Source organism: Crinia signifera, chromosome 6 (assembly GCF_055691185.1).
Source record: "Crinia signifera chromosome 6, ASM5569118v1, whole genome shotgun sequence".
Classification (NCBI taxonomy): Eukaryota; Metazoa; Chordata; class Amphibia; order Anura; family Myobatrachidae; genus Crinia; species Crinia signifera.
Window position 1 is genome coordinate 135,914,764 of NC_139222.1, and position 20,655 is coordinate 135,935,418.

The window sequence follows — 20,655 nt, forward strand, 5'->3', positions numbered from 1 at the left end:
AACAGATCCAGACCCAAAACATGGCCTGAGATACAGACCCAAACCCCAAAACACGAAAAGTGCCCGGTGCACACCCCTACTGCTAAAACATCCATTAGCTGAGCTATTAACGGCTATTAAGGAACCTTGTGAAAAAGGCACAGTTATTTTATACTTTGGCATTCTACATTGATTGATATTTTATTGTGTTTTAATTGTCACGTACCGGCCAGATATAGAAATTGTATGTATGTTAATTGAAAATAAAGGAGTATATATATTTTCTGTGGTTAAGTCCAGAAGTGCTGTTTATTTTGTGTTTTTTTCTGTATTTGATAAAAGGGTTTTAAACAGCTGCCGTTTGGATCTAAACCTGTTGAACTGTGCTCAGTTTCTTCTCTTTGTTATAGCATTTGTGTCTACAATTTTAAAGATTATAAAAAAAAAAAAAGTATAAATAAAATTAATTTCTCTTTTAGGAGACTAGCAAAGTCCACTCTTCTCCTGATCCCTTTGTTTGGAATTCACTACGTTGTCTTTGCTTTGTTTCCTGAACATATCGGTGTCTGGGCCAGATTGTACTTTGAACTTGTTCTTGGATCAAACCAGGTAATTCCCCTATTTTCTGTGTACTTAGGGCCTTATTCTGGTTTCATCGCTCCCCCACGCGTTCACACGGGGGAACGATGTTTTGCATTTATGCGCATGTGTTGTGTATACACTGGGTGTGAGTGCCGCTTGGCAAATTGCTGGTTTGACGTCCCATTCACACTTAGCAGTGGGGCCAGGCGGCGCGGGGCGGTGCTCCCATGCAAATGCTGGGCATTCACATGCAAATGGCAACGTGACAAGGGTACCGGGGATGGGCAGCTGACATCACCGGATGTCAGTTGCCTGCCCTCTTCATGTACAGGGAACACCAGAGAGTGTCTTAGTTTTGCGTGTACCCAGTGCTGCGAATGGACGTTTTGCAAAACATCCATTTCACAGTGCTGCGTGTGGACCAGAATAAGGTCCTTAGTGATGTCTTATGGTCAGGTAACAAATAGCAGAATATAAGTGAAAAAAAATTATAAATCTATATTTAAATGAAAACTATTAGTCACCTTAATATATTGAAATCACACTCAGTTGTGTATTGTTTGAATTATGTATTAAAAATATTAAGGTTTGTCTTGAACTTGAACTCTGGTCCTTTACAGTTATTATAGTTCAGTGTGTTTTTTCGGCTGTATTCTGTTATTATGTGTGTAATATTATGTACCTGATATTATGTACCCCCTTATGCAGTGGCGGCTCCTAACTTTAGACTTAAGGGGGCTGCAATTTCCTGGGTACTGCTTGTTGCAAACAGTCATTAATTACTTGCAGGTTATTAGTTTGATTTGTGCTGTACAAGTGTTTGTATGCATTTACTGTAAATAAATGATGTACTCGTATGCACACAAACACAGGCACAGAGCAAAATACACACTTTTAATAACTTTAATATTAATTAAAGTACACAAAATGATACTCTTAATAAAGATCTACACACAAATATTATTAACATAAAAAGAACTTCCATGCATCCATGGAACTTCCATTCCATGAGTGACTCACTGAAGTCTGGGCATGCTCACTGGCCTTCTGGGCTGCTAAGACAGTAGCCCTTGGAAGCACTGTAGCTCTGGCAACTTGCACAGAATAATATGGTGGGTAATGAGCGCTAAAATGATAGATAGGAGAGTAGTGCAGATAAAAGATAAGAAAAAACACCTGAAAAATAAAATTGGTTAAATGAATGTGAACAGCTCTTTTGAAAAGTTGCTAAAAAGTCCCTGGGGGCTGCTATGCTAACCCTACCTCTAAGCCCGGGGAGCAGGTGGGAGATTGAAGTCTCTGCGGCTGGATGTTTGGATGTAGTCTTCAACGCGTTTCGTGCTCTTGCAGCACTTTTTCAAGAATGATCAAGAATGATGAAAAAGTGCTGCAAGAGCACGAAACGCGTTGAAGACCAGAGCCGGCCTTAGGCATAGGCCAACTAGGCAATTGCCTAGGGCATTTGGAATGCCTAGGGGCATCAGCAGCTTCTGCTGATTAAAATGATATGCAGCATGCCTATTTTGTGTGTGTGAGTGAGGCTGTTAGCGGCTGTGCGGTCCTGTCTGTGGGTGGGTTGGTTGTGCAATAGTGTTCGGCATATGTGTAAGGGGCATTATGTGTGTCATGTATAAATGCATTAATAATGTGTGACATATATGTAAGGGGCATTATGTGTGTCATTATGTGTATGAAGGGCATTAATAACGGTTGGCATAATGTGTAAGGGGCATTATGGTTATAAGGACATTAATAAGGTGTGTCATGTGTAAGGGGCATTACTGTGTGGTATTATCAGGGGTGCCGAGAAAAAGGGGTAGGGGGTACAAATTACCCAGGCCAAAGTCTGATGGAAGGGCCCAGTGGGGGCCCCGGGCCCCGTCCCCTTAAGTGACAGCAGCAGCTGCAGCTCTTCTCCTCTGCCCAGCACACCCTGCTTTATGCTGGGTTGCAGTGTGGCCATGGAGGTGCTTAAAATACAATATTTTCTCAGGATTTTTTTCTAATGGTATAATGTGAATAATATGAGGAGTAATGTACATAAGGTAAAGTGGTACTACTGTGTGATGTAACGTGAATAAGGGACACCATCGCATGATATAATGTGAATAAAGTTGCACTACTGTGTGGCATAATTTGAATTGGGGGTACTATTGTATGGCCATGCCCCTTCCCAGCAAGAAGACACCCCTGTTTGGGCTCCGCACCGAATGGGTGCGCTGTTTCTATTTAAAATATTGCGATTAGGAGCACCAAAATGATGACTGCTATGATGAGGGTTGATGATGCTGGGAAAGGGGAGCAGGGTCAGAGACGGAACTAGTTTCGGTGCTAGGGGGCAACAGTCAAAATCTTGCCTAGGGCGTAATTTAGGCTAGGGCCGGCTCTGTTGAAGACTACACCGTGGTTCCCCCCTGCATGCCTTCCTCCTCTACAAGCAAATTCAAGCTGACACGGCACCCGCCGCTCACTACGGCGTTAGGTAACCCGGCAGACGGAGACGGAGAAGACGGCTTCCAAACATCCAGCCGCAGAGACTTCAATCTCCCACCCGCTCCCCGGGCTTAGAGGTAGGGTTAGCATAGCAGCCCCCAGGGACTTTTTAGCAACTTTTCAAAAGAGCTGTTCACATTCTTTAACCAATTTTATTTTCCAGGTGTTTTTTCTTATCTTTTATCTGCGCTACTCTCCTATCTATCCTTTTAGCGCTCATTACCCACCATATTGTTCTAATTTTTTATTGAGCTGCTTCCCCCTTGTTTTAGCGCAGTGCCAACCACTATATAACTTGCACAGAATGGCTTCCTGTTAGAAGCTATTGCTATCAACGCTCCATGTACTGGCAGCCCAAGAGGGGGAGGAGTTTCCAGTTCTGTGTATGATGAGCAGTAGCAGCTTCCAATAGTAGGAATCTACTACATGCTAAACTCCTCCCCAAAGGGTTGGGCTGTTGCTGTGTCTGCCCTGCTGCTTCATGGAGCCTGGTGAGAGGAGGTTACCAGCGTGTCAGAGACCCAGACAGTCAGCACCAGAGCTTCAGAGTTAGGGGGAGGGGCCGCACAGGGAAGCACCGGAGCTCTGGTGCTGTCTGTCTGTGTCTCTGGTGTGATTTTAACTGGAGGGGCTGCAGCCCTATAGCAGGAGCCGCCACTGCCCTTATGTATGTTTTATTGTCTATACTCCCTTTACTTGAATACAAATTATTCTTTAAAAAAAAATAATATATATATATATATTAAGGTTTAGGGCAGTAGTTGAAGTAGTAATTTTGAAGTGTTTTGTAAAATTTAGAAGTTGCAGCAGTAGTAGGAAAAATACCTGCAGGGCAATCTGAACACACCAAGGGCGTGTGCAAAAATGGGTATGGTTATGTGTCACAAGGGACATGTCTGCTTTTCTCCTAAAAGGATCGCATACACCCATTGCTGCAGGAAGCCAGACTGCCTATATAGTAGCTGTAGCTATCTATCTCTCACCCAACCAGGGCCAGATTAAAGGAGGGCAAAGGGGGTCATTACCCCTGGGTCCCCCTCTAGCTAGGGGCCCCCTGTGGTTGGCATGTATTTTAAAAAAACTATATATATATATATATATATATATATAGATGTGGACGACCCGGCACTTCCAGAGGCTGGATGCAATAACCTGGGTGCCCTTGCAGGTATAGATAAACGTAGTAACGATGTAGACCCCTGGGGGTTAGAACATCACACGGCACTCCAAGGATTTTCGTAAATACAGTGAGGTTTAATGCAGCAACAGTTTCGAGGCTTAAAGCCCCTTCGTCAGGCTTACAGCAGGAATAAAGTACAAGTGACAAGGTGCTTACCTAAGTAGTGTATGAAAGGTCCCTTTGGCGCCATGGATCGTGGGCGGCATCAGACGTCGGAGCGGGGAGTGGCCTGCGGCCGTGCTGACGCACGGAGACTCACCTCCTGTTTCCGGCTGTGTCTGGTTGGCTGCAGCGGCTTAGCGTCCCGTTGCCATGCACACAGGCGTGAGCTTGCGCCGTTACCAGGGTTACTGGTGCCGCTGATCACTCGGCTAAGGACTGGATAGAAAAAATTTGTGATATACAGTGCTTATGTGATTATACGTAAAAAATACTCATACACCATAAAGTTAAAATGCAAAACAGCAGCAGGTAAATAATACACATAAGGCGGGGAATAGCTGCGGTATAGCTGTAACAGGGGTCAGTAATCATATAGACATATAATGGTCGACCGGCTGTGTCGACACTATATCAAAAAAATCAAAAAATGCAAAAAATGCAAAAAATGTTCCCAATGTTAAATACGGACAAATGTGAAAGGGGCTCTGGTTAAGACACTTATTCTTTAAGTAAGGGAGTTCCACATTATCCGTTCATTCAAGCCCTTGGGGGCTACAGTGTCCAATTTATAAATCCATCGTGCTTCAAGCCTCAATAACGCCTTTTGTCTGTCTCCTCCCCTAGGCATAGGGGGGACATGATCAATAATGTAGTACTTTAGGGAAGACAAAGGATGTTGTAGACGCTTAAAATGAACAGCCACTGGTTGTTCCATGGGTCGATTTTCCAGCGCAGCTCTAATTGCAGAACGGTGCTGCGCCATCCTTTCTTTAAATTCCCGTGTCGACATACCGACATAGTAGAGCCCACATGGGCACACTATGACGTATACTATGTATCTTGTACTACATGTGAGTACATGTCTGATGCGGTATGTTTCATCAGTGTGGGGATTTTTAAAGGAAGAACATGGTATTAGATGTTGACATGTTGTGCATTTGATGCATCTGTAGCACCCATTGGTTTTAGTGGTGCGTGCTGTATTTCTGCTGGTGTCAAAACCCGTAATATCGGTATGGACCAGAAGGTCCCGTAAGTTCCTTCCTCTTCTGTAGCACGTCATTGGGCGAATTTTAGAGAAGCACGGGAGGTTTTTATCGGTCGCTAAGATCGGCCACAGAGCCTTACTGGCTGTCGGAATCAATCTACTGTTTGTGTCGTATGTAGTTATCCATGGGAATACCTCCTTGTTCTTATTGTTAGATCCACTAGCGTTAAGAAGATCATCTCTTTGTAGACGTAACACTTTACTTTTTGCTGATTTCAACTCCTTTAGGTTATAACCACGTTGGTGGAACTTGTGGATGATGCCATCTAGTTCAATCGGTAATTGGGTGGAATCACTGCAGATGCGGGCTGCTCGTAACATCTGGGAATACGCTAACCCTCGCTTTAGGGGCGGTGGGTGATGGCTGCTAGCTAGTAGCAGCGTATTCCGGTCTGTGTTTTTGTAATAGATATTGGTATGTAAGGTGCCGTCCTTCAGGGTGACTGAGACATCCAGGAATTCAATGTGCTCCTTATGCCAGTTATATGTGAGCTTGATGGGCCCTGGCATGGAGTTGATGTCCTGCATCAGGCTGGTGAACTCCTCTGGGGGTCCCCTCCATAGCATAAAGAGGTCATCAATAAATCTACATAGTAGGATGACATTATCCTTTCTGATGCTCTCACTGAAGAAGTGGCGTTCTTGTTGGACCATGAAGGTGTTGGCATATGACGGTGCCACCGCCGACCCCATGGCACAGCCCTCTAGTTGCAGGTATATTTGGCCGTCGAAACGAAAAAAGTTGCATGTTAATACAAGTTCCAGTAGTTGGAGGTACAAGATTTTATCAAAAGTAAACAAGTCTCCCAATGACTCCAGAAATTGTTGCATAGCAAGAAGTCCCTGGTTATGGGGGATGGAAGTGTATAATGATGTTACGTCCATAGTACACATAATTGTGTCATGGGGCAATTTGGGTAGCCTGCGCAAGCGGTTCAAGAAGTCGGTAGTATCACGGAGGTGTGTTTCCTGTTGGATTACAAAAGGTTGAATTAAGCTGTCCAATAGTTGTGAAATTGGTTGAAACAGGCTTCCTTTGGCTGATATTATTGGGCGACCCGGTGGTAACGTAGCATTTTTGTGTATTTTAGGTACACTGTAGAGTATGGGAAGAATGGGATGGCTGGTGGTTAATGACTCCATGAGTTTTTTACTGATTTTGTTGTCTGTGACTGCTTGTTGTAGTAGTGTCATCAGCTCCTTTTTGTATTTGTCCGTAGGGTCTGTGTACAGTTTTTTGTACACTTTAGTGTCAGATAGTTGTCTGTTCAATTCTGCTTTATATGTACTGAGGTCCTGTATAACTATAGCCCCGCTGACAAAGGCGGGGCTATAGTTATACAGGACCTCAGTACATATAAAGCAGAATTGAACAGACAACTATCTGACACTAAAGTGTACAAAAAACTGTACACAGACCCTACGGACAAATACAAAAAGGAGCTGATGACACTACTACAACAAGCAGTCACAGACAACAAAATCAGTAAAAAACTCATGGAGTCATTAACCACCAGCCATCCCATTCTTCCCATACTCTACAGTGTACCTAAAATACACAAAAATGCTACGTTACCACCGGGTCGCCCAATAATATCAGCCAAAGGAAGCCTGTTTCAACCAATTTCACAACTATTGGACAGCTTAATTCAACCTTTTGTAATCCAACAGGAAACACACCTCCGTGATACTACCGACTTCTTGAACCGCTTGCGCAGGCTACCCAAATTGCCCCATGACACAATTATGTGTACTATGGACGTAACATCATTATACACTTCCATCCCCCATAACCAGGGACTTCTTGCTATGCAACAATTTCTGGAGTCATTGGGAGACTTGTTTACTTTTGATAAAATCTTGTACCTCCAACTACTGGAACTTGTATTAACATGCAACTTTTTTCGTTTCGACGGCCAAATATACCTGCAACTAGAGGGCTGTGCCATGGGGTCGGCGGTGGCACCGTCATATGCCAACACCTTCATGGTCCAACAAGAACGCCACTTCTTCAGTGAGAGCATCAGAAAGGATAATGTCATCCTACTATGTAGATTTATTGATGACCTCTTTATGCTATGGAGGGGACCCCCAGAGGAGTTCACCAGCCTGATGCAGGACATCAACTCCATGCCAGGGCCCATCAAGCTCACATATAACTGGCATAAGGAGCACATTGAATTCCTGGATGTCTCAGTCACCCTGAAGGACGGCACCTTACATACCAATATCTATTACAAAAACACAGACCGGAATACGCTGCTACTAGCTAGCAGCCATCACCCACCGCCCCTAAAGCGAGGGTTAGCGTATTCCCAGATGTTACGAGCAGCCCGCATCTGCAGTGATTCCACCCAATTACCGATTGAACTAGATGGCATCATCCACAAGTTCCACCAACGTGGTTATAACCTAAAGGAGTTGAAATCAGCAAAAAGTAAAGTGTTACGTCTACAAAGAGATGATCTTCTTAACGCTAGTGGATCTAACAATAAGAACAAGGAGGTATTCCCATGGATAACTACATACGACACAAACAGTAGATTGATTCCGACAGCCAGTAAGGCTCTGTGGCCGATCTTAGCGACCGATAAAAACCTCCCGTGCTTCTCTAAAATTCGCCCAATGACGTGCTACAGAAGAGGAAGGAACTTACGGGACCTTCTGGTCCATACCGATATTACGGGTTTTGACACCAGCAGAAATACAGCACGCACCACTAAAACCAATGGGTGCTACAGATGCATCAAATGCACAACATGTCAACATCTAATACCATGTTCTTCCTTTAAAAATCCCCACACTGATGAAACATACCGCATCAGACATGTACTCACATGTAGTACAAGATACATAGTATACGTCATAGTGTGCCCATGTGGGCTCTACTATGTCGGTATGTCGACACGGGAATTTAAAGAAAGGATGGCGCAGCACCGTTCTGCAATTAGAGCTGCGCTGGAAAATCGACCCATGGAACAACCAGTGGCTGTTCATTTTAAGCGTCTACAACATCCTTTGTCTTCCCTAAAGTACTACATTATTGATCATGTCCCCCCTATGCCTAGGGGAGGAGACAGACAAAAGGCGTTATTGAGGCTTGAAGCACGATGGATTTATAAATTGGACACTGTAGCCCCCAAGGGCTTGAATGAACGGATAATGTGGAACTCCCTTACTTAAAGAATAAGTGTCTTAACCAGAGCCCCTTTCACATTTGTCCGTATTTAACATTGGGAACATTTTTTGCATTTTTTGCATTTTTTGATTTTTTTGATATAGTGTCGACACAGCCGGTCGACCATTATATGTCTATATGATTACTGACCCCTGTTACAGCTATACCGCAGCTATTCCCCGCCTTATGTGTATTATTTACCTGCTGCTGTTTTGCATTTTAACTTTATGGTGTATGAGTATTTTTTACGTATAATCACATAAGCACTGTATATCACAAATTTTTTCTATCCAGTCCTTAGCCGAGTGATCAGCGGCACCAGTAACCCTGGTAACGGCGCAAGCTCACGCCTGTGTGCATGGCAACGGGACGCTAAGCCGCTGCAGCCAACCAGACACAGCCGGAAACAGGAGGTGAGTCTCCGTGCGTCAGCACGGCCGCAGGCCACTCCCCGCTCCGACGTCTGATGCCGCCCACGATCCATGGCGCCAAAGGGACCTTTCATACACTACTTAGGTAAGCACCTTGTCACTTGTACTTTATTCCTGCTGTAAGCCTGACGAAGGGGCTTTAAGCCTCGAAACTGTTGCTGCATTAAACCTCACTGTATTTACGAAAATCCTTGGAGTGCCGTGTGATGTTCTAACCCCCAGGGGTCTACATCGTTACTACGTTTATATATATATATATATATATATATATATATATATGATAAATGTTTTGTGCATGGGAGTGGGGTAGTGCTTCAGCTTCACCTCTCTGCCAATTTGACAATGATCAATGGTGCTGAGCATTGGGTGCCAAGGCACACTGACTGCACAAGTGTGCAGTGCATTACTGGGAGTTTACGAAGTCCCAAGACACTTTTGCACAAGAGGGCAGAGACTGAGAGGTTTGTGCTGAGCTCTGATTGGTGGAGCTCATTACATGCTTCTCAGGCCCATGTAGGCAGCAGCCTAGTCATTTATTCTGTTATGCCAAGTTTTGTCTCCCTGTACTGTTCCTTTGTACGGCACTTGCAAAATACTTGTGGCGCCTTATAAATAAAATTATAATTATAATAATGGGAGGATTTTTAATCAGAGGCAGCACTGAGCCTGTGAGGTCTCCTACAGTCCTACATAGTAAGGTACAGAGGGACAAACACAGGCTTTTCATGTAGTTTGTGTGTGTATATATATATATATATATATATATATATATATATATATATACCCCCTTGCAGTTACCCATTGACCATGTTTATACTGCCTTTACTCTGTGTTTTGACAGTGTAATATTCTCCCATGCAGTTTGCGGCCAGTAATGACAAGTGCAAGTGGGCCCCCCTGTCTAATGTGCCCCGGGCCCCCCGAAGGCTTAATCTGGCACTGCACCCAGCTACAGGCACTGCCAGATTGGGGTGCAACTATGAAAGGTTGCCTCCCCTGCTCTTTTCCACTCTACCAGCTAGCAGTGCGTCATAGGCAAATTATGTAAATAAGAGCTACTTATCCATTATTCAGTATCATTGCAATAACACATCTGGCTGAAATGCCATTCCATAGAGATATTTTACAATGAGTACTTGACAACATAATATTCAACCACACTCTTAAGAGCCTGACCTCTGATGAGCAGCAGATGGCAATTTCTGCTGCTTATAAAACTCGTAGTTCCCGACCTTTGAGTATTATAAGGGCGATAAGGTGAAACTTACTGCTTTTTGCCACTAAACCCATCTTGCTTTAGTACTAACAGTCAAGCTATTACAAGTGCGTGTCTGCTTCCATGCTAAAGGACTGGATTCACTATTTAACACCTGCTTATTAACCCCTTGCTCTGTGGATCTCCACTACTCTTTCTGCTGACAGCCTGCTGACATTTAGCAGTGATTGCATGCGGCTTTCGAATTATAACATACCAACATATCAAATCTGGAGACCCAACTGCAAAGTGCTACCATATTAATCTAGATATCGTTTCTACGATATAATTTATATCTTCATTGTGTTTAAATGTTACATGATTGTACAATTCCAATTCCAATTTTTAATATATAAACTTGTTACTTTATTTAAAGAGTGTGTCCTTTTTCATTTTTGTCCAGACAGAAGTATTTGGAGGTTAATTACACCTAACAGCACAACACGCCCCATTCTGTGGCTTTTCTTGTGTTTCTAACCCATTTGATGAGTATAGGCATTCTCATTGGGACGTGTGCAGTAGTCGGTGTTGAGTATCGTATATACTGATCATTTTCTAATTCTCCCTGTGGGTCTTAGAAATAAGCGCCAGGTGTTTTGTAGCCTGGATAAGGTTTTTAACCAGTCTCCAGCCTGCAATTTATCTCTTGAGCCCTATTTCTCTGACTTCAGACTCCCGCAGAAGCAGTATCATCCTCACTGGCCCACCACTACATGCTGGGTAACATGGAGTGAGCATAGAGCACATCTGCATTTCATGCGCTTCACATTAGGCTGTGTCCTCCGTCCAGTGAGAGTTTTATCATCCAGGTAGATGGATACCCTACATGCTGAAGTTCAAATATAAAGCCGCTATTTAAATGGGAATACTCACATTAATGTAACTCTGGCCAGCAGCAGCCACTGAAATTTATTGGGATTTGGTCAACAGACAGTTGTCATATGACTGTTGGGACTGGATGAGTTCCATTGACCTAAAGAATGAAAACTACATGAGTGCATTTAAAAGCTATTGTAATTGAGCTAAAAATCTAATTACTTTCTTTATACTGTAGCTAGCATTAGTTTGACTAGGACATTGGATTTCTGATTAATATTATATTAGTAACATTTATTAAGTCATATAAAATGTGATGTTATTGTTTCGATGTTCTACAGCACGGTGGATTTATATTTTATGTGAATAAATGTCTAGATTTATCTAAAAAAGTAGTAAATCTGTTCTACGGTTCAGCCCAAAAGCGCTGTTTATTTTCTTCTGTTTTTTTTTTTACTTTACAAGGGTTGAGTATCCCTTTAAAACAGCAGCAGGTTGGACTCTAAACTGTTTTTTGCGCTCAGTTTTCCTTTCAATTTTATCCTTTAATCTCATTTGGGGCATTGGGCAAGTCTACCCTTCTGCCTCCATCCCCATTGCAGAACTGTCAGAACTTAGGAAAGGCCATCACAGAGACTATGGGTTGTTAATGAAATCCAAACATCTCCACATGCCATTTCACCCATCACTCTAAAATGCAGCTCCAGATATGGAATACATTAGATGATAGATGCTAGTATAATAATCTCTGGATTCTGGGTCTTCCAAATAGCGCTCTACACCTTTATATGCTCAACTTTGCATGACCGACTGGAGATTTCTGATGTATGCAAAGGCATAGTGATTAAAAAGGCCAAACAGTTTGGACCCTATCTGTGATGGTCTGGATTCCAACCCAGAAAGGTCAAATTCTTATTTTTGAATTATATGCCTTATTATTCCCATCTCGCCTACATATTTACAATAGCTCTTCTCACATTAACTTTACTAATGCTTTTGATGCCAGCACCTTCTTACAAAAGGAACACAGTGATGCTTCAGTGACAGGTTCTATACTTCTTGTCAAATTTCAGGTTTAATTTTCTTTGCTTGGTTTGGTGTAGGAGCACATGATATTTACTGTATGTTTGCTTTGTTGCTCATTGCCTTACTATACAGTCCTTTGGTATTTTTATTTGGTATTTTATTTAGTTTGTATCTTTTATTTTTATTTTTTGCTTGTTGTCTTAAGTCTCTTTGCTACATTATGGATATTATGGATATATGTAAGGGTTTTTGGGTACTTATATGTTAGTTGAGTGCCCACTATAGTTAGTACGCTCATACCCCCACTATCCATGTCGGCATGGAGTTGATTTTATATAGAGTGACCGGCGTAGCGTGCCACCAAGTCTGAAGCGTAGCGAGCCCCGCGAGGGGACGCGGAAAACTAAGCAAATAGCTTAGTGGGCGCCCAGCTAACATATAAGTACCGGTTTTTGTTCAATTGTTGTTCATGTTGGGTTATCGGTTTTGGTACAGCTGTGTGGAGCTTCTATTATATAATTTTACACTGTCTATTTCACCATGTGTTTTGTTTTAGGTTTCTGAATCCTTTTGATGCTACCAACTATCCTGTTCTATTTTGAAAGTACATTTTTGCAGTATTTAAAAAAAGTTTCAAATTGGTGTAGAGGCAGCTCACTGATGTTAAATTGTCTGCATCGCAGGGGTTAAAGTGAGGGGGAACGGACCTCTAATGGTGAGGTAAAATATTGGCCCTGCACAGTAATTCTCACAGAAATGCATTCTAGTTTGCAGGGGGTTGCCAAAAACCCTACCACTGGCCCTGTCTCTGCCTAATGGGGGGCAGGGAGGAGGGGTAATTAGGTGGCATAGAGAAATGAGTTCCCCCACCTCTGCATGACCACTTTATGCCCTGCTGCATCGTGATATGCATTCGGATTCTAAAGCTAGGGGAGTTGCTCTGCTGATTAAGAAAAGTCTAAAGGCCCATACATACTAGGCTATAGGGGCCCACAGACAATATAATTAACAATATCAGCCACGGATCCTATTATTGTGCATATACACTAAATGATATTGGTAAATAATATAGTTCGGTGATGTCACTGGGACCCGCTGAACAAGCGAGTTGATTGGCTACAGTATATAACCAAATTGACCTGCATATTCAGCAGACATCAATCATCTTTAACACATCATTAACGATATTGAGTGTACATCAGAGGTTCCCAATCTTTTTAAATCACGGTACTCTAGAGTATCAGAGTTATTTTCACGGTTCATTACCAAGGGGGGCTAAAGTTGCTCGTTGCCAAGGGGGACTAAAATTGTTGACAAGGGGGACTAAAATTGTTGCCAAGGGGGCCTGAAATTGCTAGCAGGGAGTAATAGTGCAGATCAGGGAGGGTGGGAGGGAGTGATAGTGCAGAGCAGGGACAGAGGGTGGGAGGGAGTAGTTTGGAACAGGGGGGGAGCGTGGGAGTAGTAGTAGTGTGGAGTGAGGGAGTAGTGTGGAACAGGGAGTAGTGTGGAGCACGTTCCCCTCCCCCCTGTCAGGGGAAGTTTGTGGTCGGCACCCCCACCCGCTACCGGCTCCCCGCTGTACCTGGGTGGGAGACGTGCACTCACTGCTATTTAAAATTCACATCTCCCGCTGGACCGCGTTAGCCAATAGGCGCTCACGGTCCAGCAGCCACCAGTTGATTGGCTGCTGGACCGCAAATTCCTATTGGCTAGCGGTCCAGCGGGAGACATGGATTTTATATAGCACCACATCTCCCATACAGTAGCGGGGAGCCGGCCGGGAGCTAGCGGGGGAGATGGCGCGGCAGAGAGAAAGTGCAGGGGAGCGGGCGAGCTGGCGGTGGCGGCACAGCTCCGGCGCCATGATAGCTTCCAGAGCCCAGAGCTGGTGCTCCACCAACACCGCCCTCACTACACCTCTGCTATTGAGTGATATCTTTCACCTCAAGTGTGTATGGGTCCTAAATCCTCAGGGTGCCAGTTTTTCTAACCATGAAGGAAGGTTTGCAATCAGTGAATACCTGGGAATGTACGATTTATACTAATCCGTTTTCCCAAAAATGATTAGATAAGTTGTTGCTTATCCTGACTCCCATTTGCTGGTTGGTGGGGACTGTAATCTCACAGTGTTACCAAATATAAATAAATCTATAGCTTCACCTGATTGATTGTTGAAGAGCCCACCATACTATTGTACAAGATTTTGTCTACTTATCTGCAGCGGGATGCAGTTAAAATCCCGGCGGTCGGGATCCCGGCGTTCAGAATCCCGACGCCAGAATCCAGACCGCCGAAATGCCGACACATTCTCCCTCCTGGGGTGTCCACGACACTCCTGGAGGGAGAATAAATTAGTGTGCCGAGCGTAGCGAGGCACCGGGCCCGCTGCGTGGCGAGCGCAGCGAGCCCGCAAGGGGGGGCGATCCACGTCCCACCCTTGTCGGCATTTCGGCTGTCGGGATTCCGGCGTCGGGATTCTGAACGCCGGGATCCCGACCGCCGGGATTCAATACTGAATCCATCTGCAGCTAATGGATCCATGTCTCATATTAATTTTCTCCCGCCCTTTAAATATATTTGTGCTAAAATGGTGGATTCTGATATAGGGGGTTATTTTGGTTCACTCTTTCTGACAAATTCCTTCTTAGATGGACAAAACCATGTGCACTGCAGGGGAGGGGGGAGAAAGTAAAATGTGCAGAGATAATTAGATTTGGGTGAGTTATTTTGTTTCTGTGCAGGGAAAATACTGACTGCTTTATTTTTACACTGCAATATAGATCTCACTTTGATGTAAAACCCCACCCAAATCTAAGAAGGAATTTGTCAGAAAGAGTGAACCAAAATAACCCCCATAGCCCCACTGTATTTTCCATCCCAATAATGCACTTATTTAGTGTACTCTCTCTACTCTGATATGGCATATCTAGAGATTTTTCACAGAATTAGAGTGCTGGGCTGTTGGCTGCCTGTTTTACCTGCAAGTTTCCTACAACTCAGAAGCCCCGTGATGAGGAGTGCCCTTGCTGCAAGATGTGTGACCCATGTGGAGCCAGGAGTGCAACCTGCTGGTGGCTGTGGATACAGCAGTGGCTGCTGGGCAGCACAGAAGAGGCAGAGCACTGGGGTGAGGGCAGAGCTGCCTGATGACTCCTCATATCTCTAAGAAGCCAGTGATGCGAGGGGGTCTAAAGTAACAGACACAGGGCCAGATGTACTAATCTTGAAAAGTGATAAAATGGAGAGTGATAAACCACCAGCCAATCAGCTCCTACCTGCCATGTCACATGCTGTGTTTGAAAAATGACAGGTAGGAGCTGATTGGTTGGTGGTTTATCACCCTTTATTTTATCACTTTTCAAGCTTAGTACATCTCGCCCAATGCAACTGATTTTTTGGACTCTTTGGGTCACTCACTGAGAGATTAGAGAAGTCATCGGACTGGTTGGTCAGCAGCATGGGGTCACAGCCTAATGCAGAAATGGTTGGAACCTATTTTAGGATCAGGAACCTCAGTTTGAGAACTGCTGCTCTAGAGTTCTGGGTCAATTATTTATAAGCTGAGGCTAAAAACATTGTATTTAAATAATGGAGATGATACATTGTGGGCACAGTAATTTAATCAAAATTCACAATTGTAGGCACATTTAATTCATCTTTACCTGTTCACAAATAGTTTTGCTTGTTTATTTTGTGTATCTAATAAAAGTTATGTTTTAAAATATTTTCTTAGGACACTTCAAAAATGGTGTATATCAATATAATAATGATTAATACGATAGTCTGTGGGTGCCCTTTGTTGAAATACTTTTTTCTTTCTTTGTGTTTACTTTGTATATTCCTGGGTGCACATCTCCTTTACATACAAACACAATTTCATCATCCTGCTGCTGGCTACAGAGATTCAACTATCAATGGGACATTTTTCGGTGATTCGCGCATGTGTAATTGGGATGTCCCCAAGAACTGCGCATGTGCAGTAGACTGTGGCACAATGCCATAGAGGAGCATGCCCAATCTGAACTTGCACTAGTTTGCCCCTACCTTTTATAAACTACCGCTGTGTGTGTTGTGTTATTTTTTTAAATATTTATTTTGAATGGGAACTCCAAGAAACAGCATGTGGGTGAGGCTTGCTGGAAACTGTAGTCCTCCAGTAGAAGTCAAAATTACTTCTAACTTTTACTTAAATGTTATGAACACAGCACCAACCCCCAGGGGTGCTGGGATAGTGCTGGGCTTCTAGAAACCTAGCATTTGACGGCATATGAAAACCATTCGGCCCTTGTCGACTGAACCCTATTTATGTGATGAATAGTTTGAGATGTATATTCGCTATTAAGCAATGTTACTTTAAATGCATGTAATCTCTATTTGAAAAAACAGTAAACATACTTATTAAAAAAAAACAAAAAACATTCACCCTGTCAGTGTCTAGTCTACCCCCTTTTCATTTGATCCTTATTTATTTAAAAGGATGTCTTTGTCTATCCCATGCATGTTTAAATAGCTCCACTGTCTTTGCCTCTACCTCCACTTGTCCACTACCTTTCCTGTGAAGTAATTTTCCTCAGACTTCCCCTGAACCTCCATCCCTTCAGTTTCAGTGCATATCCTTGTGTTCTAATACTTCTCTTTATTTGAAGAATGTTTCCCTCCTGGACCTTGTTAAAACCCTTGGTGTATTTGAACGTTTCTATCATGTCCCCCCTTTCTTTTCTCCGCTCCAAACTATACATTAGAGATTTTTTTTGTCTTTCTGGGTAGGTTTTGTGATGTAAACCATTTTAGTTGCCCTTCTTTGTACTGCATCTAGAGTATTTATATCTTTTTTGAGATATGGCCTCCAGAACTGGACCCAATATTCCAGATGAGGTCGTAACAATGACCTATACAGTGGCATTATTTTTTTTTAAATTCGACTAAAAACACATACACTAAAAATGCGCACATTCCCGTAACTAAAAACTCGACAGAAATCGCAAGTGATTTCTGGCTTGTGTGGAAAAATTGCACCCTATTACATGTACGATTTAGATTGTTTTAGTGTACGAAATAGTAGTATGGAAACAAAGGTGGTTTAGAGATCTCTGCGCTGCTTATCCTCTCAATTGCGATGGTCTGTATTGTTGCCTTAAACAAAGGATTTTCTGTGTTCACCAAAGATGTTACTTCTTGGGTATAAAGCTGAGTCTCCACATGGGAGACAAAAGAAGAGAAACAGCAAAAACAGGCTATCAGGCACAATTCATGCAAACAATATAGGGAATATCATTCCAGGGAAGGGGATCCCAAAATCCCAATGTGGATGGCTTACACATGCTTACAGGTATAGCGTGTGTGACAATCCTATCTGGGTATCTTTTTTAGGGGACCACCAGCTAGTGCTCAAATCGATGTTAGCTTACATGTGCTTACATGCAGATTGCTTAGGGAACACATAGAAAGGTATCTTTGCTAACTCCAAAAACAATGCTCACACTGTCTTACGTGATGGAAAGCGGAGCCAATCATACAAAGGTATCTTTCTCTTTGTCTTTGCTCATGGCAGGTGAGGTATCATATGCAATAAAGAAAACATCTCCTCATGGTGCAGATATGATATAAACACGAGGCTTTATTTACAAAACAAAGTATTAAAATAACAGGCCAAGCCTCGTACCGTAGGTCAGGGATATAACAGCAGGGAGATGAATGAAAACCCGGGTAACTCCTGCTGTAGTCTCAACCTGGTCCTCTGTAACGTGGGTGGCCTTCTAAAAACACTCCTCCAACATGTTTCAATGCTCCAGGCGTCTTTTTCAAGGTGGAGTGTAGGTGTGTGCACCCAAGGTATTTATCCCACTTACTACCGGAAATGGTAATAACCCGGAAGTGAATGCGGGGGTGGTGCGTATCATCTAAAATATACATATATATATGAAGACTACATGGAGCCCAATGTATATAATAGCCGCAGTTCAAAGTGTTGAATTATCTGACCTCAGCGCGTCCCGTGGATCCGAGATCGCGCTGATAAGGTCACTTGCGGTAGTGAGCTCCGACGATCCGGTCACCTGACCGTTATGACCATATCCGGTCCTGACGTCGGGTGCGTCAAAGGCAACACAGTCTATCTGAAGAAAGACCACGTGATGTAAACAAACATCACGTGGTCCGGACGCATCGTAGGTGTGTAATGACAGCGCCTATCACATGATGTAAATATCATCATGGCGTCGTTATATTTGTATATAAGTTACCATGGAAACACTTCTAAGGAAAAGGATTTTTTTGGCTCTACATAGAAGATACCCGGTTTCCATTTTAACAAAGTGCATGTGCGTATATTCATACAGGAATATTCTTCTAATATATATATATAAAAATACAAAAATACATATAAAAATAATAATATATAAAAATACAAAAAATACAAAAATCACATTGTAAGTGGCATTAACAATATTAGGGTAGAATAGGATAAACCACTTTATGTAACCAAGATTCTTATGATAAAAAGGTGGAATAATACTAACATCACAGAAACCACTTCACCTCAAATTCTGCATTGAGCCCATGAGGTTTCAGTGTATTCAGATCGTAGATGCATCGCATTTCTTTGCGTGCTAATCTCGTATCCCTATTATTATTTCTCCAATCCTCTTTAACCAAAGAGATACCACAAAAATTCTTTATGCCCTTAGTGGATTGTGCATGTTTTTCCTTAAAATGGGCTGAGAAAGGATGTGTCATCACCCCATTTGTGATGTTTCTCACATGCTCAGCCCATCTTACTTTTAACTGCCTTTTTGTTTTCCCCACATATAGGAGGTTGCAGGTACATTGTATCGCATAAATCGCATAACGGGTGTTGCATGTAAGGAAGTCTTTAATTTTATAGACACCGTTTTTATGTTCAAGTTCCACCAGTTTGGATTTTGGGCTGTGGCAGGCTTTACAGATCTTACAGTCACCACAGCGATAAAAACCTTTGTTCCTTGGGAGGAACCGGTTTCCATCCATGGGTAATGCGCTGGTGACTAATTTATCTTTAATAGTGTTCGCTCGCCTATAAATGAATTTGGGTTTGTTAGGTAAAACCTTTTTGAGGGCTTCATCTCTTAACAGGATATTCCAATTTTTATGGAAAATGGATTCTATCTTTTTGTGTTGTCTGTTATATTGTGTACAAAAAGCCATGGAGAAATTGGTCTCATTCGAGTGAGCAGTTTCTGCTTTCTTTGTATCCAGGAGGCTACCTCTATCTAAAAGACTCACTTCTGTGACTGTTCTTTCTAATGTAGCCCTGTTATAGCCTTTACTCACAAATTTCTTTACCATATTATTGGCCTGGATATTGTAGGTCTCGGTTTGGGTGCAATTTCTTCTTAGGCACAGAAGTTGGCCTTTGGGGACATTGTACAACCATTTGTTAAGATGATTGCTCTCCCTCTCAATATAAGTATTAGAATCCGTTGGTTTGGTATAATTACATGTGATGAGTTTATTATTCTGTATGTTTATCGTCAGATCCAAAAAATTTACACACTCTGAACTTATATTGAATGTAAATTTAATATTCAATGTATTGTCATTAAGGTATTGACAAAAGGTGTCTAGAGACGTCCTGTCGCCTCTCCAGACGAACAGGACGTCGTCTATATAGCGCCACCATTGCACCAGATTCGCGCTCCAGGCATGCTCACTGAAAACCTGTGACTCCTCCCATCTTGCCATAAACAGGTTGTGCCTGATAGCCTGTTTTTGCTGTTTCTCTTCTTTTGTCTCCCATGTGGAGACTCAGCTTTATACCCAAGAAGTAACATCTTTGGTGAACACAGAAAATCCTTTGTTTAAGGCAACAATACAGACCATCGCAATTGAGAGGATAAGCAGCACAGAGATCTCTAAACCACCTTTGTTTCCATATGTGTTTGTTTGTTTTAGCAGTTTGTAGTTGCTAATTCTAGAGATTCGTGCAGCCGCTTTGAGGTGAAGCGGCGGTTGTTTTATTATTTTTCTTGTACTAAATAGTAGTACCCCATACATTTCACCCCAGGGTTTATTTGCATATTGCTGGAATTTCTGAACGAAAGCCATTAACAACTATGTGATGTATGAGGGAGACACACTATACCTGTGCTCTCTGGGCTCATACATATAGGCCCTCATTCTGGTTGACTTGCTCGGGCACGTATTCATACGCAGAGTGTTTCTTAGCTCATTGCGCATGCGTATCACTCGCAAAGCGCATGTGCAGGTTTGGCCAGCCATACACGCTCGTGACCTTCCAAGTAGAACTCGTGTAGAGTAGGCTTAATGTGGGCATAATGATGGGTGCGGCCACAAAACTGGGCAAACTGGGTGGCAACCGGGGCATATACAAGGGTGGTGACTACAAGTGCAGGGTGGTGGCTTTGCTCCACTGTGTGAGTGCTCAGGCTGTTTGAGCTCAAAATCACTCGCTCTGTAAAAGTAAGTCTCACGCCTTGCAGGCCAGACGCTTCTCGGCCCCGCATT

At 43.0% G+C, this 20,655-nt stretch overlaps 1 protein-coding gene across 3 annotated transcripts in view; it reads left to right on the top strand.

Annotated features, from left to right (window-relative positions):
- Positions 1 to 20,655, top strand: part of LOC146008233 (vasoactive intestinal polypeptide receptor 1-like) — a 134,919-nt gene that overhangs the window by 90,447 nt on the left and 23,817 nt on the right. For all 3 annotated transcript variants that reach the window (XM_083147308.1, XM_083147309.1, XM_083147310.1), the window contains exon 11: positions 459 to 588. In XM_083147308.1, the coding sequence (XP_083003434.1) occupies positions 459 to 588 (130 nt within the window). The remainder of the gene's footprint in view (positions 1 to 458; positions 589 to 20,655) is intronic.